General features: G+C 41.4%; 1 protein-coding gene across 1 annotated transcript; it reads left to right on the forward strand.

Annotated features, from left to right (window-relative positions):
- The first annotated feature begins 7,528 nt into the window (after nt 1-7,528).
- On the forward strand, nt 7,529-14,505 carry C15H11orf87 (chromosome 15 C11orf87 homolog). The gene is made up of 2 exons (NM_001302937.2): nt 7,529-7,673; nt 8,764-14,505. Exon 2 carries the CDS (start codon nt 9,023-9,025, stop codon nt 9,617-9,619), a length of 597 nt encoding a protein of 198 aa, NP_001289866.1. The 5' UTR covers nt 7,529-7,673; nt 8,764-9,022; the 3' UTR covers nt 9,620-14,505.
- Nucleotides 14,506-22,142: the final 7,637 nt, after the last annotated feature.

Consider the following 22,142-nt stretch of genomic DNA (forward strand, 5'->3'; position numbering starts at 1 on the left):
TATAAAGAATGTAATTTCTGGTATATACCATATCATGCAAGTATTTTAAATATATTTTGTTAAAACGTTTATCCAGATTGATAGATTTAGTCCATTCAATTTGTAAATATGTCTTCCATAATATCTATCATAAAAATGCAGTTCAAATTGTCTATTCAAATAGACGAATCAGGCTTACTTTCTGTGAGAAAAATAATCCAAATTCATTTTTCAATTTAAATAAACCAGACTATTTGTATCCCTGTGACAACCATTTCATTTCTAAATTCTAATTCTAAGATGAATCAATATATTGATAGATATAGAGCCTTAAAATGAGTCTGTTACCTGGATGAAATAAGGCACTATCCAATCAATATTTCTTACAGATGAACTTTCTGCTTTGCTGTCACTTCCTCAGGAGTTATACATCCTCAAAGTATTCCTTTGTTGGTTCCTCAAAGGACTGTACACCCTGAGCAATGCATGACAGTAAGGCTGAGGAAGAGGTTTGAATGTAGATTTTTCCTTAAGACAATAAAGTAAGAGAAATACAAAGAGAGGTGACATAGGATAAGTTTTAATCTCAGATAGACACATTTTGGGAAAAATTACACATAGAGGTTGAGGATATGGGAAATGATTCTTCCAATACTATACATCCCCATCAGATCAGATCAGATCAGATCAGTCGCTCAGTCGTGTCTGACTCTGTGCGACCCCATGAATCGCAGCATGCCAGGCCTCCCTGTCCATCACCATCTCCCAGAGTTCACTGAGACTCACGTCCATCAAGTCAGTGATGCCATCCAGCCATCTCATCCTCTGTCGTCCCCTTCTCCTTCTGCCCCAATCCCTCCGAGCATCAGAGTCTTTTCCAATGACTCAACTCTTCGCATGAGGAGGCCAAAGTACTGGAGTTTCAGCTTTAGCATCCTTCGTTCCAAAGAAATCCCAGGGCTGATCTCCTTCAGAACAGACTGGTTGGATCTCCCTGCAGTCCAAGGGACTCTCAAGAGTCTTCTCCAACACCACAGTTCAAAAGCATCAATTCAGCTTTCTTCACAGTCCAACTCTCACATCCATACATGACCACAGGAAAAACCATAGCCTTGACTAGATGAACCTTTGTTGGCAAAGCAGTGTCTCTGCTTTTGAACATGCTTTCTAGGTTGGTCATAACTTTCCTTCCAAGGAGTAAACGTCTTTTAATTTCATGTCTGCAGTCACCATCTGCAGTGATTTTGGAGCCCCCAAAAATAAAGTCTGACACTGTTTCCACTGTTTCCCCATCTATTTCCCATGAAGTGGTGGGACCGGATGCCATGATCTTCGTTTTCTGAATGTTGAGCTTTAAGCCAACTTTTTCACTCTCCACTTTCACTTTCATCAAGAGGCTTTTGAGTTCCTCTTCACTTTCTGCCATAAGGGTGGTGTCATCTGCATATCTGAGGCTACTGATATTTCCCCTGGCAATCTTGATTCCAGTTTGTGTTTCTTCCAGTCCAGCATTTCTCATGATGTACTCTGCATATAAGTTAAATAAACAGGGTGACAATATACAGCCTTGACGAACTCCTTTTTCTATTTGGAACCAGTCTGTTGTTCCATGTCCAGTTCTAACTGTTGCTTCCTGACCTGCATACAAATTTCTCAAGAGGCAGGTCAGGTAGTCTGGTATTCCCATCTCTTTCAGAATTTTCCACAGTTTATTGTGAGCCACACAGTCAAAGGCTTTGGCATAGTCAATAAAGCAGAAATAGATGTTTTTCTGGAACTCTCCTGCTTTTTCCATGATCCAGCAGATGTTGGCAATTTGATCTCTGGTTCCTCTGCCTTTTCTAAAACCAGCTTGAACATCAGGAAGTTCACGGTTCACATATTGCTGAAGCCTGGCTTGGAGAATTCTGAGCATTACTTTACTAGCGTGTGAGATGAGTGCAATTGTGTGGTAGTTTGAGCATTCTTTGGCATTGCCTTTCTTTGGGATTGGATTGAAAACTGACCTTTTCCAGTCCTGTGGCCACTGCTGAGTTTTCCAAATTTGTTGGCATATTGAGTGCAACACTTTCACAGCATCATCTTTCAGGTTTTGGAATAGCTCAACTGGAATGCCATCACCTCCACTAGCTTTGTTCCTAGTGATGCTTTCTAAGGCCCACTTGACTTCACATTCCAGGATGTCTGGCTCTAGGTGAGTGATCACACCATTGTGATTATCTGGGTCATGAAGATCTTTTTTGTACAGTTCTTCTGTGTATTCTTGCTATCTCTTCTTAATATCTTCTGCTTCTGTTAGGTCCGTACCATTTCTGTCCTTTATCAAGCTCATCTTTGCATGAAATGTTCCTTTGGTACCTTTGATTTCCTTGAAGAGATCCCTAGTCTTTCCCATTCTATTGTTTTCCTCTCTTTCTTTGCATTGATCGCTGAAGAAGGCTATCTCTTCTTGCTATTCTTTGGAACTCTGCATTCAGATGTTTCTGTCTTTCCTTTTCTCCTTTGCTTTTTGCTTCTCTTCTTTTCCCAGCTGTTTGTAAGGCCTCCCCAGACAGCCATTTTGCTTTTCTTTTCTATGGGAATGGTCTTGATCCCTGTCTCCTGTACAATGTCATGAACCTCATTCCATAGTTCATCAGGCACTCTATCTATCAGATCTAGGCCCTTAAATCTATTTCTCACTACCACTGTATAATCATAAGGGATTTGATTTAGGTCATACCTGAATGGTCTAGTGGTCTTCCCTACTTTCTTCAATTTAAGTCTGAATTTGGCAATAAGGAGTTTTGGTCTGAGCCATAGTCAGCTCCTGGTCTTGTTTTTGCTGTCTGTATAGAGCTTCTCCATCTTTGGCTACAAAGAATATAATCAACCTGATTTCAGTGTTGACCATCTGGTGATGTCCATGTATAGAGTCTTCTCTTATGTTGTTGGAAGAGGGTGTTTTTTATGACCAGTGCATTTTCTTGGCAAAACTCTGTCTTTGCCCTGCTTCATTCCATATTCCAAGGCCAAATTTGCCTGTTACTCCAGGTGTTTCTTGACTTCCTACTTTTGCATTCCAGTCCCCTATAATGAAAAGGACATCTTTTTTGGGTGTTAGTTCTAAAACTAAAACTAAAACTTTTCTGGGTGTTAATTAGGTCTACATCCCCATAGACCCCTAGAAAAATCTCAATGTACTTCCAGGGACATAAGCCCCTCAGTTTGAAGACTGGTTTACATGATAATCTATTACATAGTTAGAAAAAACTCTTTTAAATTATGAAATAGTGAACTGAAATATACTTCCTACCATATATCTTGGACTTCCCTGGTGGCTCAGATGGTAAAGCCTCTGCTTACAATGAGGGAGACCCAGGTTCGATTCCTGGGTCGGGAAGATCTCCTGGAGAAGGAAATGGCAACCCACTCCAGTATTCTCGCCTGGAAAATTTCATGGATGGAGGAACCTGGTAGGCTACAGTCCATGATGTCGCAAAGAGTCAGACACAACTGAGCAACTTCACTTTCACCGTTTATCTATTCTATGTTTCAGTTCTCTTTGAGTACCTAGAGCAGGACAAATTCATCTTCCATTGATGAAGCTCTAAACATTTGAAGATTCTATGATGTATTCTTGATGTCTCACCATCTCTAGGATTCATAGCCCCAGTTTCTTGAGTTACTCATTGTCTATCCTTACTTTCATTCCCTTCACCCTTATATTTATCATCCCATAAAAATACTCAAGCTTATAAAAATTTTCCTGAATTTTTATGTCCAAAACAGTATAATGCTTCTACTATAAGGGTTAAAATATTAATCTTTGTGATAAATTTACAATGTGAAGAGCTACCATTTATTGAATGCTTAGTATATGCTTAGTGCTCAAAAGAAACACTGCAATGAAGATGCTATTCTCATTTTACACATGAGAAGAATGAATCAGGGGGGAAAAAAACTAGATAATTTGAATAAAGTCAAAAGGTTCATTCAGAACCTTGTTTATTAATCAGTTGCTTACTGGGCCAGTAGTTGATTTAATAGCAATATGGCAACACGTGGAACATATTTTTGTATATATGCAGGGACCCCGAGTAGTTGAGATACATGATTAAGCAAAATGTTAGGATCACCTAAACAAACTCTGAAAAAGTCCTTCTAAATCTAAGATGACCTGGAATGTACTGTGGTCTTGAATAACCTGCTTAGGTGACCTAGTGAAGTACTAGGGTTTCCAAACGACTCTGCTCAGTACAAGGGATTGCTTGGAGCATCTTGTGAACTGGTGCTGGGGAAAAGGGGAGGCCCCAGTGAAGGGACTTCCCAGCTCCCTTCCACTGCTTCAACAAAACAGCTCTGCTCTTCTCCAGTTTTATTTGCTTACCCTCCTCCAATAAGAAGTAGATAGAGATAAAATTGTGATAGGGTTAAAATAGATATATGTGTATGCCAATGTGAGTGTAAGAGGGAAAGAGAGAGAAACCACTAGTCATGAAAAGAATGCTAATTTTGCAGCCAGCTTGTTTGGGTTTGATCCTAGTATTATACATACTATTAGGCAACTTGGGCATGGTTTTTAGCTACTTTGAGCTTTTATTTCCTCACCTGACATATGGCAGGTACTCAAAGATCTTTATTGAGCAAATAAGTGAATAAATAAATAAATAAATTTGTATTTTGGCAAAAATAAACTTGCAGGGTTATGTTGAGGCTTTATTATAGAGTCTTTAGCATGCTTGGTATATAGCAGGCATTTTGCAAATAATAATAATAGCCACGTATTATTGTTGGTGGTAGTGTAATTATTATGGATTCATTGCTTTTGGGGGATTGATGTGCCAGGTGCTCATGTAGCACTGTTCTCTAAGCTAGAGATTCCTCTTAAAACTTGAGAACAAATATCATATGTTGCTGAATGTTGGGAATGCACCTGAGTCCAAAGGGGCTTTCCCATCTTAACAGGAGATCATGGGAGTCTCCGAGGCTTCTTGGTCTTCCACTCTTGCAAGTGTTACCTGAAAAGTTTGGTCGTAAAAACACTGGCAACATATTGTCTGGAAGAAGTCTTGCCATTGTGCCAGGTGTGCCAAAATCATACAGCGACTCAACGGGATCAGTTCTTGCAGCCCAAGAGGTATGCGTGTTTTCTGTCACTGGTATTCTTGGGGCTTGAATCATACTACCCAGTGACACCCACTTCTATCTATTGAGCGCTTTCATTTTCTGGGTTAGAACAAATTATAAACCTGCAGACTCTTCTTCTTGAGAGAGGAAGGAGAAAAAAAGTGACCTGAAAATTGATGTCTTTAATCTACCTAAATCATTTCCAGTTAAATACCATTGTCTTGTGGATCACATTCATCTGCTGCAGATTGTAAATTCTCCAAGGCAAGACCTTGTCTTTTCATAGATTGTGGAAAATGGTGCAGACACTTTTAGCACTTGTGTTATAACAGATGGTTATCATTTATAACAAAAGAATAAGAACAATGGCAGCCTAATCACATGCCCTAGAAGCTTGGTATGGAAAAGAAATCCCATTATATATATATTGCAATCCCAGTACTGTGTATTATAAAAAGTATGCACGTTTTGCACTAGGAAAATCTGACAACTTATTTTTTTTTCAATTTTAGAAAACAGACCAGTGGGAGTTAATTCTTACTATGTAAAAATTCTTTGCTTTACAAGACACTTTTTCTAAAGAGTCTCTTTAAATAGCCAGATCTCTTTTTGGAGTATTTAAAATTGAATTTGCTTTACAAAATGCTGATTAGATTCAACTTTTCAGGAGCAAGAAAAGTGTACCCAAATGGGGCATTGCATGTTAAGAGTTAATGGTGAAGTCTCAGGGATCATAGTGAAAACAAGGCCCACCCTTCTAGAACTTGAGCCCATCAAAGTCAGCATAGCTAAATGTGGCAGGTGGCTTTTACAAGGCATTAGGTGTCCCCACTCCAGGAAAGAAACCTAAACCAGCACTGGGGTCATTGACCATCATTAACTCTGTGACTCTGGAGGCCAAAGGCATCAATCCATGCTCTCAAGAAACCATGCATTATTCAACATGTACTGCCCTATTAGCTTCAGTAGAGATATGTTTTGTTTTTTTTTCTAATGGAAACTATTATGGAAAAATGTTGATGACTTTTATTCAAATGAATGAAAGAATCTAGGGGAGAAAATATGTATTTTTCTCATATATGTGTCATGGGTAAGAAGAGAGAAAGGAAAAGTTAGAGTAGGACTAGATAGGAACACAGGTTCAGAAGAAGGGACCCCCAGATTACAGACAACTGTTTACCACAAACATGAAACCATCTTTCTTACAAAGCCTTCTGCTTGCAAATACAAGGTGCTTACCATTTATTGCTTTTCTTCCTCAATTCTAAGGCACAGCAGGAAAAAGCAGCAGTGAATACTGCAGCACTCAATTTAGCAACAGAGAATTGTACAGGCACTGTATTGGACTCAAAGATGGGAAGGCAACAAAACTGTAAGGGAAGAAGGAAATGTACACTTAATAAGACACCTGAATGCCTTCAAAGACCAATACATTATATTTGAAATTGCTGTTTTCTATAGTAAAAATATGAGAATACTTTGTTTTGAAGTTGGCTACTGTAGTCAAATGTGCTATTCATATTTTCCCAAGGGTTCCAAACCAATAGTTCATTAGTCTTTGCCCAGATTTAGGCAGAATCTTTCAGGAAGTCCTATCCATTGTGCTGAAAGACTACTGTTAATACTACCGAAAGGCAAGGGACACCTTTGCAAGTGTTAGGGCCAATAAATGGGGTACTCTGTAAGAAGCACAATGCTTGCAATTTTCATAGGGTTTCATTTCTGCACTTTTCTGAATGATTTTCATCTCTCTGCCTTATAAGCTTTTTGCGTGCTGTGTGTGCTCATGAGCGTCTAGATTGTCAGCATACAAGGAGTATTTAATACACTGAGTGTTATTTTGGGCCTGGAGTTGAGTGCGTGAGGGAAGAGAGGAGGATCCTGAGTTGGGTAGAGGGAAAGATAAGTGGGAGATTCTGACCTTATAGGAGAGGAAAATGGTTCATTTGCATTGTTTGATATTAAATAAATGTTCACGTTTGTATTTCAGGTTCTGCCACATCTGTGTTCAGAAATGCGCCTCTCACGGACGCAGTTTCTGTTCAGAGCCAGGCCAGCACAGACAGGATTGGAGAAAGGGACGATCCTCGTCAGCAGAGAGAGGAAATCTATTGTGTGCCCTGAGGGGAGAGGGATCTCTAGAGTGTAAAAATGTGTGCTTGGGACCACGTGGGCAAGAGGTGAGGGTGAAGAATCGGGCAGCCAGAGAACGAAGCTTCAACCCTTCCCAAGCAGAGCGCTGCGGAAGGTGGGTTGCTTACAGGGTGGAGCTGGGGATTACTCCCCAGCGCCTGGGCAGGGAAACAGCAGGGAACTGAGAACCTGTGTGGCAGAGCCTGGCTTTGCCAGGACGAGGTGTTGGGGTATGAGGGTGGGGTGGGGGCCTGAAGGGTGGCTTGGAGCCCTGGCGGTGGCTGCCTGACGTCACCGGCCTCTCTGGCAATAGGCTGCGAGCTGAGCTCCCCAAAGCGGCAGCGGCGGCGGCAGCGCGGCTCGGTTTCTGGCCCCTTCACTCCGCGCCTTCTGCAGCCGACACTGCAGCCGCGCGGCGGGGCTCCCTCCTTGCAGCCAGCTGGCGGCCCCAGGTAAGGGACGCAGGGCGACTGAAACTCGGGGCGGCCGGGTGGCCAGGCGCGAGCGGGTAGGACAGCCCTGGCGGCCTGAGCAGGCACCTCTGGCCGTGGCTTCGGCCCCCGCCCCTGCCCCGGCCCGGGCTTGCGCGCCGCCTCGCTGCTCCGCAGTGCAACAGTTTGCAGCGGCCTCTCGAGAGCGGCAAGGGGGCTCTGCTGCACGCTAAGGGTCTTCCTGGCTCTGGTCCCCGGGAAGAGCCTCAGGGCCCTCAGGCTGAGTCTGGAAAGGCCCGAGAGAAGGTCCGTTCCCCAAACTTTGCAGGCGGGAACCCTCCCCCTTTCATTTCCAGCACCATTAGAAGCAGGATACTGTCAAGTGGGGGTGGAGACACAGAGAGATGGGGAAAAGAGGGCGTTTGTAGGGATGTGCTTTAGCTAAGAAAGGTGCTTCAGCCTGTGCTTTTTTTTTTTTTTGATTGGGGGGTGGGGAGGTACCAAGGAAGAAAGCTGGAGCAAGGGTGGAGCGCAGTCCTGCGTGTCAGCCGTGGCCGCGGACAGGGGTGGAGTGGGATGTGGCTCCAGGGTTACCCCCATGGGAATGATACCTAAGGGATCTGACATCGTTCAGGGAGGGTCTGGAGGGCGGGGGACCCAAGGGAGGATTGCGTTCCCGGAGCCGGCTCGGCGGCCCAGGGTGGGTGCTGGGAAGGGTAAGATTCAGGAGAAGACATCCATTGAGAGGGCGCAGAAAAGAGGCGAACCGGCGCTCTGAGAAGCGAGGACCGCGTTCCGAAGTGGCTGCGTGTCTGTTGCAATTAGAAAGTTGTGGAGGGCGCAGGGAGGCTGCTTTATCTGCTGAGTAATCGGCATCTCCGCGGTGTCGGCGCAGACCCTCTTCTCCGCAAAGTGGCGAGAGAGCGGAACTGAAGGCTTTGGTGCGCGGCCAGGGGCGGGCGGGCGGACTGGGGTCTGTGGGCTGTGAAGACTGGCAGCGCCCAGCTGAAGCAGTGCGCTCAGAGGGCCGCTTTGCAGTGGCGCTGATCATTCCGGTTCTCTGCTCCCCGGGCAGCGGCCGGGATCCTAACCAAGCCTGTTCTCTTTGCAGCCTGGTGCTTTGGCAAAGGAAAAGGGCGCGCGGACACGCGTTCGAGGCGGGGCCGGAGAGGATCTCCTGGGCACCGCTCGCTCCCTGGCCAGTTTGCTTGCCCACAGTTGCTCCCTTAGTCCTTCGCTCGCGTGCGCATCCCCTCCCACGCCAGGGAGTAGTTTTGGGTGCTGCGGGCTCCGTCCTTTTCTTGGCTGGTGAGAACCGTGTGCTCAAAAGAGGAAGTCTTGAGGGCCCAGCCCCTCCCAGCCCAGCGCCGATGAGTGCCAGGGCGCCCAAGGAGCTGAGGCTGGCGCTGCCGCCGTGTCTCCTCAACCGGACCTTCGCTTCCCCCAACGCCAGCGGCAGCGGCAACGCGAGCGCCCGTGGCCAAGGCGCAGGAGGCGGTAGCAGTGGCACCTGCATCACGCAGGTGGGACAGCAGCTTTTCCAGTCCTTCTCCTCCACGCTGGTGCTGATTGTCCTGGTCACCCTCATCTTCTGCCTCATCGTGCTGTCCCTCTCCACTTTCCATATCCACAAGCGTAGGATGAAGAAGAGGAAGATGCAGAGGGCTCAGGAGGAATACGAGCGGGATCACTGCGGCGGCAACCGCGGCGGGAGGGGGCTGCCCCAACCCGAGGGAGGCCAGGCTTCCACCCAAGGAAAAGAAGCCCGGCTGGAGAGGCAGGCCCGGGACTCTGCCTTCTGCGCCCCATCCAGCGCTTCTTCTTCGTCTTCTCCTCCTGGCCTCCCATGCCAGGCTCCCTGTGCTCCGCCTCCACCGCCGGCCCCCAGTCCGCAAGGAGCACACACAGCCTCCTCCTGTTTGGACCCAGTTGGCGAGGGCCTTTTGCAAGCGGTGGTACTATCCTGATTGTCTAGCCCCTCTCCTCTTCCCTTCCTCCTTTCCAGCATTTTTGCCGTCCTTGCTTTTTTTTTTTTTTTTTCTCCCTTCCGGTCTTTCTCTTCCACTTTCCTGTGGCCTCCCTTTCCTCTTCCCTTTTTCCTTATCTGTCCTCCCTCTCCTCTCTGTTTCTCCTCCGCCGAGGCACTGTGCGGTATTTGTAAATATTGGGCGAGGGAAGTCTCGGAAGAAGAAATAACGCTGATAATACTTTATTATTAATATTTATAGTAATTATTATAATATTAATTACACGATCCAAGCGCATGACAAATCACATAATTTCTCATTGTCAATGAAAGACGCGTCTTCCCTTCGCACCCTGCGCCCCCCACAATACGGAGGAGAAACCGCACAAGCTACCAAATATGTAAAAGGCATTGACCCCTGGAGCAAAGGGAGTGGAGGGGCCTGGTGTGTTGTACATAGCTGTCAAGTTAAGGTTCATTACCTTTCTTCTCCTTAACCCCCAAAGCTTTTCACTTTTCCTTCAGCTTCCCTCCTTTCCCCATTCCTATCTTCAGCTGGGCTCAGGCAATAGTACACTATAAAGAAAACGTAAACTTAAGCACCAGGACTACAAGAGGCCACAGAGACATGTCCTGAAAAACGTTTATGACAGGTACCGCTCTCCAGCCAGCCCTCTTCTTACCTTCAGTTTCTCTTTTCTAGGACCAGGGATTTTAATTTACTTTTAGAAATGCCCCTTGCTGGTCGAGCATAAGTTTATTGAAAATCTTTTAAATGAGTTTAAATGACAGAATCTAGTCCTTTATCTTTGCCCCACCCCCACCTGTACACCTTTGACTTGTGGCATTTCAGGATTCATGGAGGATCCGGGAGCTGTCCAGCTAGATCTGGTGCTGAAATTGTCTCAGAACTGGTTACATTTTTGGTTGTGCAGGTGCAAAAGGGGCTATTTTGGGAAGTGAATATGCTAGTTTTTTGTTGGTTTATTTCCTCTTTTTCTATAGTCGGGTTTATATGTACTATTGGTTTTCTTCTTATTAAACATTGCATACATTACCTTTTTTTTTTTTTTTTTTTGTAAAAAATAAATTAGGCAATGTGCAGTACTGAAAGTGCAGTGTTTAACCAATCAGAATGTTTCTGTTTAATTTTTAGAACACGTGCGCCTTTGTTATATATTTATTATATTGGTACCAAATACAAAAGCAAACTATAATTCTGTACTATGTTCTCCAAACTGTATATTCGTGTTCTTCTTTAGCTGTTGATATAATGGTTACCACTGGATGAGGATTTCAGTGGTCAGGCCTGGCTTCTGCTGTTTCCAGAAGTGTTCTTTTGTACCTTACCCTGTAGTAGACTGTTATAAAAAGATGATACTTATGTTTTCTTATTTCTTTTGCAAATGACAGAGACAACCACAACAGAAAACAAACAAATAATGGATGTGCAGGAATGCCATCTATTAAAACATGGTTGATATTTAAACAGTGGCTGTAGTCCTCCCTGCATGCAGTTACCACCTGGAGGCAGTGGTGTGTGTGTGTGCTTGCTTGTACTGTATGTGTTGGGGGTGAGACTGGTGGGGATGTTGGGCAATTTGGATGACAGGACATGCAAATTTTAAAAGAAGTTAATCCAGTAACTGCTTGTAGAATAAAAATTCTGCAACTTGTTAGTTAGAAATCTGTTCCTGTATCTGGGGTGCAGTTAAAGAGTGTCTCTCTTTCTCAGTCTGGCTTACCTAACTTCATTGGATGTATGAAAAAAGACTATGAAAAAGGAAAGTGAGAGACAAAATTAAATATTTTTGTTCTCTCTCCTAATTCCAGACAAGGCCATCTGTGTTACAAATGGAATCCACCTATGGTTATTTACCACTTTGTTTCCCTTGGGCTGATGATAGAAGGGTCCAGAAGCATATTATAACTTAACTGTATGCAGAGGCATCCTTTCTTGGGAACAAATTTGGAAAATGTATGAATGAGAATGTTCCACAAAAAGCTCAACTAAAAGGGACCTTACTAACCTGCAGGATGTAAGGCAACAGTGCCCCTAAGTGCATCCCTCTCCCAAGTAACAAGTAGTTCTAGAATCTCTGTCTTGGTTCCAGGTGTATGTGCTCTTAGAGGAAACATTACCTCTGAGATTTTAGGCCATCTATTAAATTGCCCAAACTCAATTTACATCTTTTCTAAATTGAGGTAATAAGCTAAATTTTAATCACCGATTAGATACCACTCAAGACCTTTTCTGAAGCACAGAGGATCATCATTTAAGCATGTAGTGTTGTAATACTAGGAAGACTAGGTGTAATCTTTGGATACAATATATTAAACAATGAACCAGATTCTCTCCAGTGCCTTAGTCACTTCCTAGTAATAGATAAAAGAGAGCATTAACTCCCTCAGTCCACTTGGGAATCCTTTAGTATATCAGAGCTCTACATTGTACATTAGAATGACTAAGGCACTGTGAAGAAGAAAGTCCATTAATTTTTGTAGCTCACCCTCATCTAGCTATAGCTATTTAATACCCTATTACAGAATGACTTTGGGGCTTGAAATTTGAATAGAATTAGGGATTCAGAAGGGAGCTTCCTCATTTCCAGTGAGCTCCACTAAGTGCATGGATATTACTTTCTCCCCTTCATTTGGTGCACTTTTTACAGCGAATAATTTCCCATTTTATTAAAGCAATAAGATGTTCTGTTGTGAGCAGTGCTGGATGATGATTCCATTTCCTTGGTGCTGAAGCTACTCATACGTTTTTGCCTTATGAATCATAGTGCATTCAAGGCATGCAATAATAATCCAGTTTCAAGAAGCAACCTGTACACTCTAGGGGGTAATTATGAAATTGTCTTGTATAATATTTCCCCAAAGGAGTAGAGGGAACAGGAGAAATAAAAACATTATGTATATTGTCTTAAAAAGATCTTGATACCTCTAAACATAGCCACACATCCATAATATGCTATAATTGTGCACCTTTTAATATGTACACCTTTCTCCATTAATTGACTATGGTTTAATATTTTTAATAGTGCTCTGTGTAAAGAGGATGTGGTTTGTGAGTCAAATTTCATGCTGAGTTAATATTCTCAGAACTCCATAAGCTTCTGGTGGTGTCACTTGAGGTTTTTTTCTGAGATAGAGAATCACATGAAATTTTAGTAATGCCAGTTCCCACACCAAATTATTGCAATAAGCACATATCCAAGCAATTTGCACAGACCCTGTTTAAAGCATTGCTTCTTATAGAGCTCAGTTGACAGTCTCAGGAGTTTGGGATGCTACCAACAGGGCATTTTGGATTTCATTTTATATGAAACAAAAGGGAATCTGGAAATAGACAAATTTTCTACTTTATTCACTGATGTCCCGTCAAACTAATTGCTTCAAATCCCTATAGCTACAGCTCAACTTATGCACTTGCTATTCAGTATTCATAAGGTGGCATGCTTGATTCTCATTGTTTTTAAAGATAAGAAAATTGGAGAGAGAATACCATTATGTCAACTGTATAGGACTCTGAATCTTAAAGATGTAGATGGATATAATCTTCTTTAGAATTTATATACACCCATAGATATGTATTTATATATGCATACATTTTGTACAAATTTACAATGGACTTTTTGTATTCTCTTTTCTGTCATTACAAGAATGAGATGGAAACCAAATAGTTGTTCCATCCTCTTATCCAGAGAGGATACTGAGAAGTTGGGTATATGCATGCACTTATTTCTCTGGAGTTAAATCTGAATGACTTTCTCTTTATTTAATGAAAGGGGAGAGTTCTGTTTGACTCGGGGGAATTGGTAATTAGATAAGCTTCCTTTCCTTGTTAGTGACTCAAATGTAGCAATGATACTGAATTTATGACCATATCTATGTGGTCTGAATATCTAGATGGAAAACAAAAATACCTAGAAGAGATTTAGGGCCATCTAGACCACAAACCTGGATTGTGGCTCAATTTTTAATTTTCAGCCTATATGTGGTGTGGAGATACAATTTATATCTGCATAGCTAAAGGTAAAGTGAAAATATGACCATTATCTGTTTAGTTTGATAAGTAGTATTTGGAAAATATGGATAAAGTAGCTTTAAAAAACTTTGGCATCTGACTTTTTCCACTGTTTCTATCTATATCAATTTAATTAATTAGATAATGGTTAAAATTCCATTTTCCATTGTGCAGGCATGCTTTAAATGCTTTTCTGTGGGTGACAGTTGAGCAATTGCTAGCTGATATTATGTGGATGTTGTAGGTTAAATTAGAACCAGAAGCTTAATCTGGTCAGGCTCCTCAGGTCCATTCCCATGTGAATCTGGACTTTGAGTCTAAATCTGAAAAGCCACTCATCTGGGCTATTCTTTTTTGGAACTAGTGTTTGTGGCTCATAGATGTTTTAGTTTACATTAGGATAAATTGACCTATCTACTGAAGGATACTTAATCATTGAATTGAACGTAAATCTTATTCTGATTTGTTTTTTATTTATTTGATAACATTTGAGAAACAGTTTCAATGGCTTGAAATCAATACTTATTAATGTCACCAACCTAATAATACAATTGGTGCCATGTAGGAATGCTTAGCTTAGGATAGAATTTAATTAGCTTTAATTAGGGACATGTCTTATTAAGATGGTCCTATCTGTGTGAGGGAGGGGCATGTGATTTCACTGGATTTTTTTTTTTTTTCTATTGAGAGGTTAACAACAACAATAATGATGACAACAAGACCAGCAACAGAAAAAAAAAAAAAAACAACTGATTTTGGAACTTGAGTATATCCAACAGACAGAATAAAACAGATACCAGAATTCATGAAAATTTTGTTCTGTTTTTCTATCAATAAAAGAGTTTTCTTGTTAATTGGCTTTTTGGACACTATTTCCTTATTAACTTAATCTGTGAAATAGCAGGATTACAAAATTATTCATTCTATTACCCCCAGATGCTCCAAGAAAAAAATTTTAAAATCCCATTACCCATCTGATTTTCCTTACAAACCAACTGCATGTGAGAAGTGGGAAGTGTATACATTTTGAAAGTGAAAAGTGAAAGTGTTAGTCACTCAGTCATGTCCGATTCTTTGTGACCCCATAGACTATAGCCTGCCCAGTTCTTCTGTCCATGGAATTCTCCAGGCAATAATACTGGAGTGGGTTGTCATTTCCTACTCCAGAGGATCTTCCTGACCCAAGGATAGAACATGCGTCTCTTAACATCTCCTGCAATGGCAGGTGGGTTCTTTACCACTAGCACCACCTAGGAAGTCCAATTTAGAATAACCCAACAAACTGAGTCCAGTACAATAATTCACAATCGTTTTAAGAAGATGCTCAGTCTCTTTAGATCACATGCTCAGTCTCTCAGATTTCCTCTCTCCCAGCCTATATTTCTCTAACATAACCAGATGTATGGGGAAAGGATACAGTTGACATGATTTTGTGGCAGTAGGGGAAACTGGAGCCTCAGATTCATTTAAATTTCTATGGATTCTACTTGAACCCTGTTGAAAAGCAGCTGATTGGAACTGCTCTCTAGTCTGAGGTGCTATTTCCCTATCCAGCCTTTGTGCTGACATTCACCACTGTAGTCTTAGACCCCAGACCTTTGTCCCCAGGCTCAAAGTCATCTCTGCAGGGATCTATACATCCTGTCCCCTGCCATCCCTAGGTCCAGCAGTGCTCTACAGTTTGTCCCCTTTTTTAAATATAGGGACTTCTGGGTGTCCTGCATGCCATGGACCTTCTATTGAAGAGCACGGGTGCTAAGACTTAGTCTCCAACCATGGTCCTCTTTACTCCTGGGAAGTAAATATTCTTCAGCCTCAGCTGTTTGACTCAAAAGGTGGACAGGTATTCATTTAGCTAGGCCTCATGAGACTTTGATCACTTGATGTGATGGACTGATTCATTGGAAAAGACTCTGATGCTGGGAAAGATTGAGGGCAAAAGGAGAAGGAGGCAACAGAGGATGAGATGGTTAGATAGCATCACTGAGTCAATGGATATGAATCTGAGCAAACTCCGGAAGATAATGGAGGACAGAAGAACCTGGTGTACTCAGTCCATGGTATCACAAAGAGTCAGACATGACTTAGCGACTACACAACAACAGAAGACTGACAATGAATGTATTTGCTGACTCCTTGGATATCCCTATGAGGACTTAATTAATTAAATGGTAGCTGGATATTCTTTCTCTGATTAGTTATTGAAATCTAATCTCTTTTTCTAAAAGTACTTCTCCAAATATGTCCCAGTCTTGCTGATATCACTGGGCTTCCCTTTCTGAAAAGTTGACTCTATTTTTCAAAACTTTACAGAACTTTTACTAATGCCTCTTTTCTACCTTATACTGACCATCCTCTGTCCGCATCTGCAAATCCTCTCTCCTTGGGTCATGGCCCCAAAATAGGATTTTTAATTTTAGCCTGGAAGATTATATATCACTGAATGATACAAAAATTTGCTCTGCAGATTTTCAAAAATCTTGGGGAAACCCCTCAAATACACGGAGATGACAAAAAAAATACTTTTCACATACAGATGTGGCTACTCTATTTTCCTATAATTAATCTAATCTATGTCATAGGAACTAAGCTCTTTTAAGAAAATTCTCAAACTCTCAAATTTTTTCTTTCTGCCTTGTTTCTTTCCAAGTTAGTGTCTGGGAATGAATTACATGATCTTATGGTTACAGATGATGAAGATGCCTCTGAACTGTGCAGTGTTAAATATATTTGGGGCTGTAGAGTGTCCATTCAGTCTACCCTCTGGGAAGCAAGTTCCAGCTAGTACCTACCACTGTATCCTGTGGTCCTGGACATTTTATATATCTCAAAATCTGAGTCTACAGAAGCTTTTTTATTCTAAATGCAAGATTTTGCTGTTTTACTTTGTGATAAGCATCTCTAAATCTCCTCAACTGGGACAAATGAAAATCTCTGGGTACCTTAGTACATCCCATTCAGGCAATGGGTAATAAGAAGATCTCTAATTGCCTATTGTTACCACCATTGACCCACTGCCACTACCTTCCTATAGAAGAAAGAATAATAGTCACTTTCCCTAGTAATGGTTCCTCCTAGTATAGCCAGGGAGATACTCTAAACTCTCTGGTCTAAAATCCTCAGACTCTTTGATCCTTTTAGAATGCTCATCATTTGACCCCTCTCTATTGTCTGTTCCTAAATTAAGGGGCTTAGGCAGCAAGAACAGAACCTACCTCATCTCAATAAATATTTTACTCCCTTCTTCCCTCCAAATTAACTGAAAGGGATAGACTTTTTCTATATAGCCTCCTTAAGGACTTCCTCTGGTACAGTCAAACATAAAGGGGTAGATTGGGGCTTTTTGCTTTCTAAATGCCATGTCTCCAACCTCACAGGTAAGTCTTAAAATGGAAGAGAGAGTGTGGAAGAGTGATTGGTTTATTGGTAAACAGGCCTACATTGGGAGTTGCTTCGGAAATACTTTATTAGTTACACTTGTTTATACAGACATGGCTATTTTTAGTTGAACAGCAAAAATTCAGGGATACCAGAAAGACATTCTCTCTCCCCTTTACTTGCCAGTGTGTGAAGTCCCTAAGTTAACAGCTGGTTCCAGTGGTTTAAAACACCCTTGAGAGAGATCATATGTGCCACCAGGCACATATTTTGTGCCTCAATATGTATCACCCTTTCCTAGAGATCCTGCAAAAGAAAGGAGAAGAAGAAGTGTAGGTCCCTAAGTTCCAAAAGGGGCAGATATCATCAGAGAAAAACAAAGAAGGAAAAGCCGGAAGATACACTTCTCTAGCTTTGCCCTTGTGGGGTGGACACCATTCACCTGTCACAGTGAGGAGATGCATAAAGGATCATAATTATGCCCTGCATATGAGAACGTGGCCATGCTATGTCAGGTTTATTTGCAGGATTCACCCAGGTTAGCAGTCCTATTCTTAGACTCATGGGTAGCTTCATTCCTTTGCTACACTTCTACTTCCCTGTTTCTGACAGCTGTCAATCTACCTGCAGTCCCCACAATCCTGTGGCTTGGTCACTGATTAGGTCATTGACAATTTTTGTTTTGAATCTTATTGATGAGATGATCCTTTTGAATCTTTCACCTCTGGCATTTGGGAGTTCATTCAATCAACTGATATTCACTGAGAACAAACTACATGCCAGGCATCATTTTTGGTGCCAGAAATACAGCAGTGAACAAAATAGGCAAAATGTCCCATCTTCACAGAGATTTCATTCTAGTGGAGGAAGACAATAAACAAAAGTCATAAGTAAATTATGAAGTATCTATTGGGATAGAAGTGCCATAGAGATAATAAACTACAGAAGGGGGATATGGAGTGTTCTGGGAGAGAGTGGATTAGGATGGTCAGAGAAGGTTTCACTGAGAAAATATCTGAGCAAAGACTTGAAGAAGTTTCACAAATATATGAATGAGTTAACTGATTAAAGATTGTTTGGCTAGAAGGACTTGTAAAACCCAGTTCAACAAAGGTCCTAGTTTTGTTGTTATTCAGTCACTCAGTTGTGTCTGACTCTTTGCAACGGCATAGAGTGCCACATGCCAGGCTTCCCTGTCCTTCACCTAGTTTTGTAAATGATCAAATAAAAATTTTGGTTTAGAAAGAAGGCAAGAAATGGATGTGTACTGAACAATCTATCGAACTGTCACTCCCCAAGTAGGGAAGAGGGGTAAAATCTATTCCTAACCTTGAGGAGCTCATAGTCTAATTAGCCAATAAATTTCAACTCAGGTCAATCCTGGTAACAAATACATGTTTTTAGAAAAAGTACCTCAGAAACACAAAGCAAGTGTAGCAGAAAAGTCTGTAGGGAAGGGTTAGAAAAGTTTCCCAGAGGAGGTAATACTTTAGTTAGCTTTCAAAGGATAAGTAGGTATTCACCAAGAGAAGGAAATACATTCTAGGCAAAAATAAAAACAAAAAACATGTCTGAAAGCACAGAGGTAAGAGTGCTATGCATATTTTGGGGAATGTTACAAAGTTCATACTGGAAGTGACATACAAGAAGTCTGAAAAATGAAGTAAGCCAGACCATTAAGGCTCCTTCAAGAGTCTCTTCTCAGAATACGCTTTTCTGTTGTCAGTGGGGAGTCAGTGAGGAATTTTGAATATAGAGCAGCATCAGTGTATAGAATAGAATCAAATGTGTTCATAGAACTAGATGTAGAGGCACCAGATAGAAAGCAACTGTCACAATCCTGCAACAAATGAAGAGGGTTTGAACCAATGGGGATGAAGTTGAAGGAAAAGGGTATATTCAAGAAAATGTTAGGCTACTGAATTGGTGGAGTTGGTGATTAATAGATGCATGGGGTGAGGGAGTGGAAGCAAAATGAAGAGAAAAAGGCAGAGAGTAAATTTATCCTTTCTATTTTGTAGATTAGAACAAATGGTCTGGGTGCTGCTTAAGCATGAGTTGGGAAGAATGAATTGGGAACAAAGTTAATCATGAACCACTGGGGGCTCAAATGGAGTTATGGTATTTGCTTGGAATAGCATAAATGAGTTTGCTTCTAGGTCACACTCAGACTGATAAAATCTTGCTCTGTGAAATATCCTAAAATCTGGCATTTGAACTTCAACACATAGCATTGTCACTGTCATGTAGTTTCTGGATGACTGCTCATTGTCATCAACTTGCAGGAGTTCTCCATATGTCTGGAAGTGTGTGTGTTCTGATATTAGCTTCTAGGCCATTTGTTGCAATTCTGAGACATGCCTGCAGAGAACTGTGAAGTTATACAGGATCTACCATAAACCTCTTGGTTCTCTTGGAATAGAGAAATGATCAGATACGACACCATTGACTGTGATAAGAACTGATACTGCTGCGAAGGAATTGCAGGGTGTTGTTGAATTTGTTGAAGATCCAATATAACCAGGATTATGGGGAAAAGGCCTGAGTTCAAATATTGGCTCTGCCATTTGGTACCCCTGAGACCTTGGGTAAGTTCTTTAACTTTTCATGCTTCAGTTTTATGAAAGTTTGTTGTATGAATCCAGTGAGAATGTATATGCAAAGGTCTACCAACAGTGGACAATGATTGCATGGTAGTTCTTATTTCTGCTTCCTTTTTGGGGATTGCATAACAAAGGGAGGGTGTAGTTTTCTGTTAGATGATTAGTAGAAAGCTTATTTCTTTATGCTCTAAAATCACATTCTAATCTCTAGCAAAGTGCCTGGCATATGGTACTTATTCAATAAAAAATGTTGTTAATAAATAAGTGACTGAATGAGTTGAAATTTTGCAAACACATTCCTGATAATGTCCTTTGATTCTACTACAGGGTTGTAGCCAAAAACACCAACAGAAGAAAAGTAAAAGTCAACAGGATATTTGTAATGATCATCAATTTCACTTGACTTCTGGATGGCAATAAGAATGTCATCAATGGAATCTTTGGTATTATCTTCGAAGAAATGTTTTGCAGATATAATGTTCCACCACCATATTCTAGCCCTACTCTATGGTTGTCTAAATAGCCCAGCAAAACTTGCTTGTAGGATCTGAATCTTAATGCTTCTCATGACTGGTACAAAAGTAGTAAGTCAATCATATTAACTGAGGCCAAATGAACACTTGTGGAAGAGGATCAGGTAAATAATTGGTTACCTGGTATTGTCTCACTGTCCATGAAATCTTCCACACTTGGAAGAGATGCTAAAGAAGAAAGTAGGACCCAATCTTCTCAAAGAGATTATGACTCAAAGAGTTAGGGAGAGAAGACTTCCAGAATGTAATAATGAAAGAGAAAACAAATTGAAGTGGCAGTTATGAATAAATAATAAGCCAACTTGAATGAATACAAACTGATTATGGATTATAAAATCTTCTTTCACTCTCACATCCACTAAGGAAGCCATAAGATTCCACTGATTACTGTAGACAGAGAAATTTGAGTCTAACAGCAAGATATGGAGTTGAGGAAATGAGAGACCTAGGCTCTGTCTACACTAGAAAGTGTGCTGCTGTCCCTAGTGGTTATGAAAACTATAGACCTTTGGCAGACTTTCCACAACCCATAATTTCTCTTTTTTCACCTACCTTAGAAGCGACTCACCAGCAGCAGCAGCAGAATGTCCTTATGTTCTCTGAACAGCCCAATGTTTCCCAATGTTTCACTCTGTGTCCAAATACTACTTGAAGGTCAGTCTTCCTCTTTTATGACTGCTATACCCAATTTCAACATGTGGAGATTGTGTTTCTCACACCACCAACAGGCAATTCTTAGACACCGGTTGGGTATCTTACAATTTAACTAAAATTTGACACCATCTATCAAGAGACAGCATCAGAACCCACAGATAAGGGGCTCAATCTCACTACACTGCCCCTACTCTTACTTCAAACATTGGTCACAATTCCAGGTTGTTACTTTTGGTCCATTGGCTACAAATCGGAGGTTCCCACAACTTCCTCCACAGCTTCAACTAACTTCCTAGAGTGGCTCACAGAACTCATAGACACATTTTACTTACTAGGTCTCCAGTTTATTAGACAAAAGAATGTAACTCACAAGCAGCCAGATGCAAGAGATGCACAGGGCAAGCTATTTGTAAAGAACACAGAGCTTCCATGCCTACTCAAGTGCACCACTCTCCCCAATTCTCCATGTGTTCACCAACCCAGAAGCAATATGAATTCCATTTTAATTTTTTTTTTTAAGGGAGGCTTCATTACACAGGTGTGATTGATTAAATCACTGACCATTGATGATTGAACTCCATCTCCAGGCTCTTTCCCCTTCCTGGAGGTCTGAGAGTGGTCTAAGTTCAATCACATGGTTGGTTCTGCAGACAGTCGGCCCCCATCCTTAGGTGATTTCTTGGTTGCTTTCAATTTTTAGGAAATTCTAAGAGTTTGGGGAGCTGCGAAGTAGGAAACTTGGAGGAAGATCAAATATATATGACAAATATGTTTTTGTCATCTGAATGACAACATATACATTTTTCTTACCAGTCACAATTTTATACCTTTAAAAGTCACACTTTGTCTTGGGACCATTGTCTCTCTTTGAAAATTCAAAATGAAAGTATGTCCCTCTCTTAATTTCATCTGTGGCTTACTCCTTTCCTTATCAGATCGCTACTGTTTGCAACGTTGAGCATGGGTATTTGGTATTTTGATGGTTTAAGATACCATTCTCATTTAATGGAAGCCTACAATGCCTTGGGTAGGGATAGGTATTTCAGAGAGAGCTCTGGGTGCCCAAGTGTTGATCTTGCTACCTTTCTGATCATATCAAGAGAATAACCATCTACTTTGTCTTCAACAGGTAAGACCCAGAACAGATTAACAACCATAGAGGCCTCAGGCCTTGAAAAAAATATGACCTCCCAATCTATCCCCGTCATGTGATTTAATACAAAAATAAAACTCATATATAAATCAGGAAGTCAATTAGTAAAGTTCTGCTTTTTCCCATGACAGCTATTTTAATGTTTTGTTAAAATAACACTTTTTATTTTT

This window comes from Bos taurus, chromosome 15 (assembly GCF_002263795.3).
Source record: "Bos taurus isolate L1 Dominette 01449 registration number 42190680 breed Hereford chromosome 15, ARS-UCD2.0, whole genome shotgun sequence".
Lineage (NCBI taxonomy): Eukaryota > Metazoa > Chordata > Mammalia > Artiodactyla > Bovidae > Bos > Bos taurus.

Coding starts and splice junctions, on each gene's coding strand:
- C15H11orf87 (NM_001302937.2), top strand. CDS start 9,023: ATGAGTGCCAGGGCGCCCAAGGAGCTGAGGCTGGCGCTGCCGCCGTGT.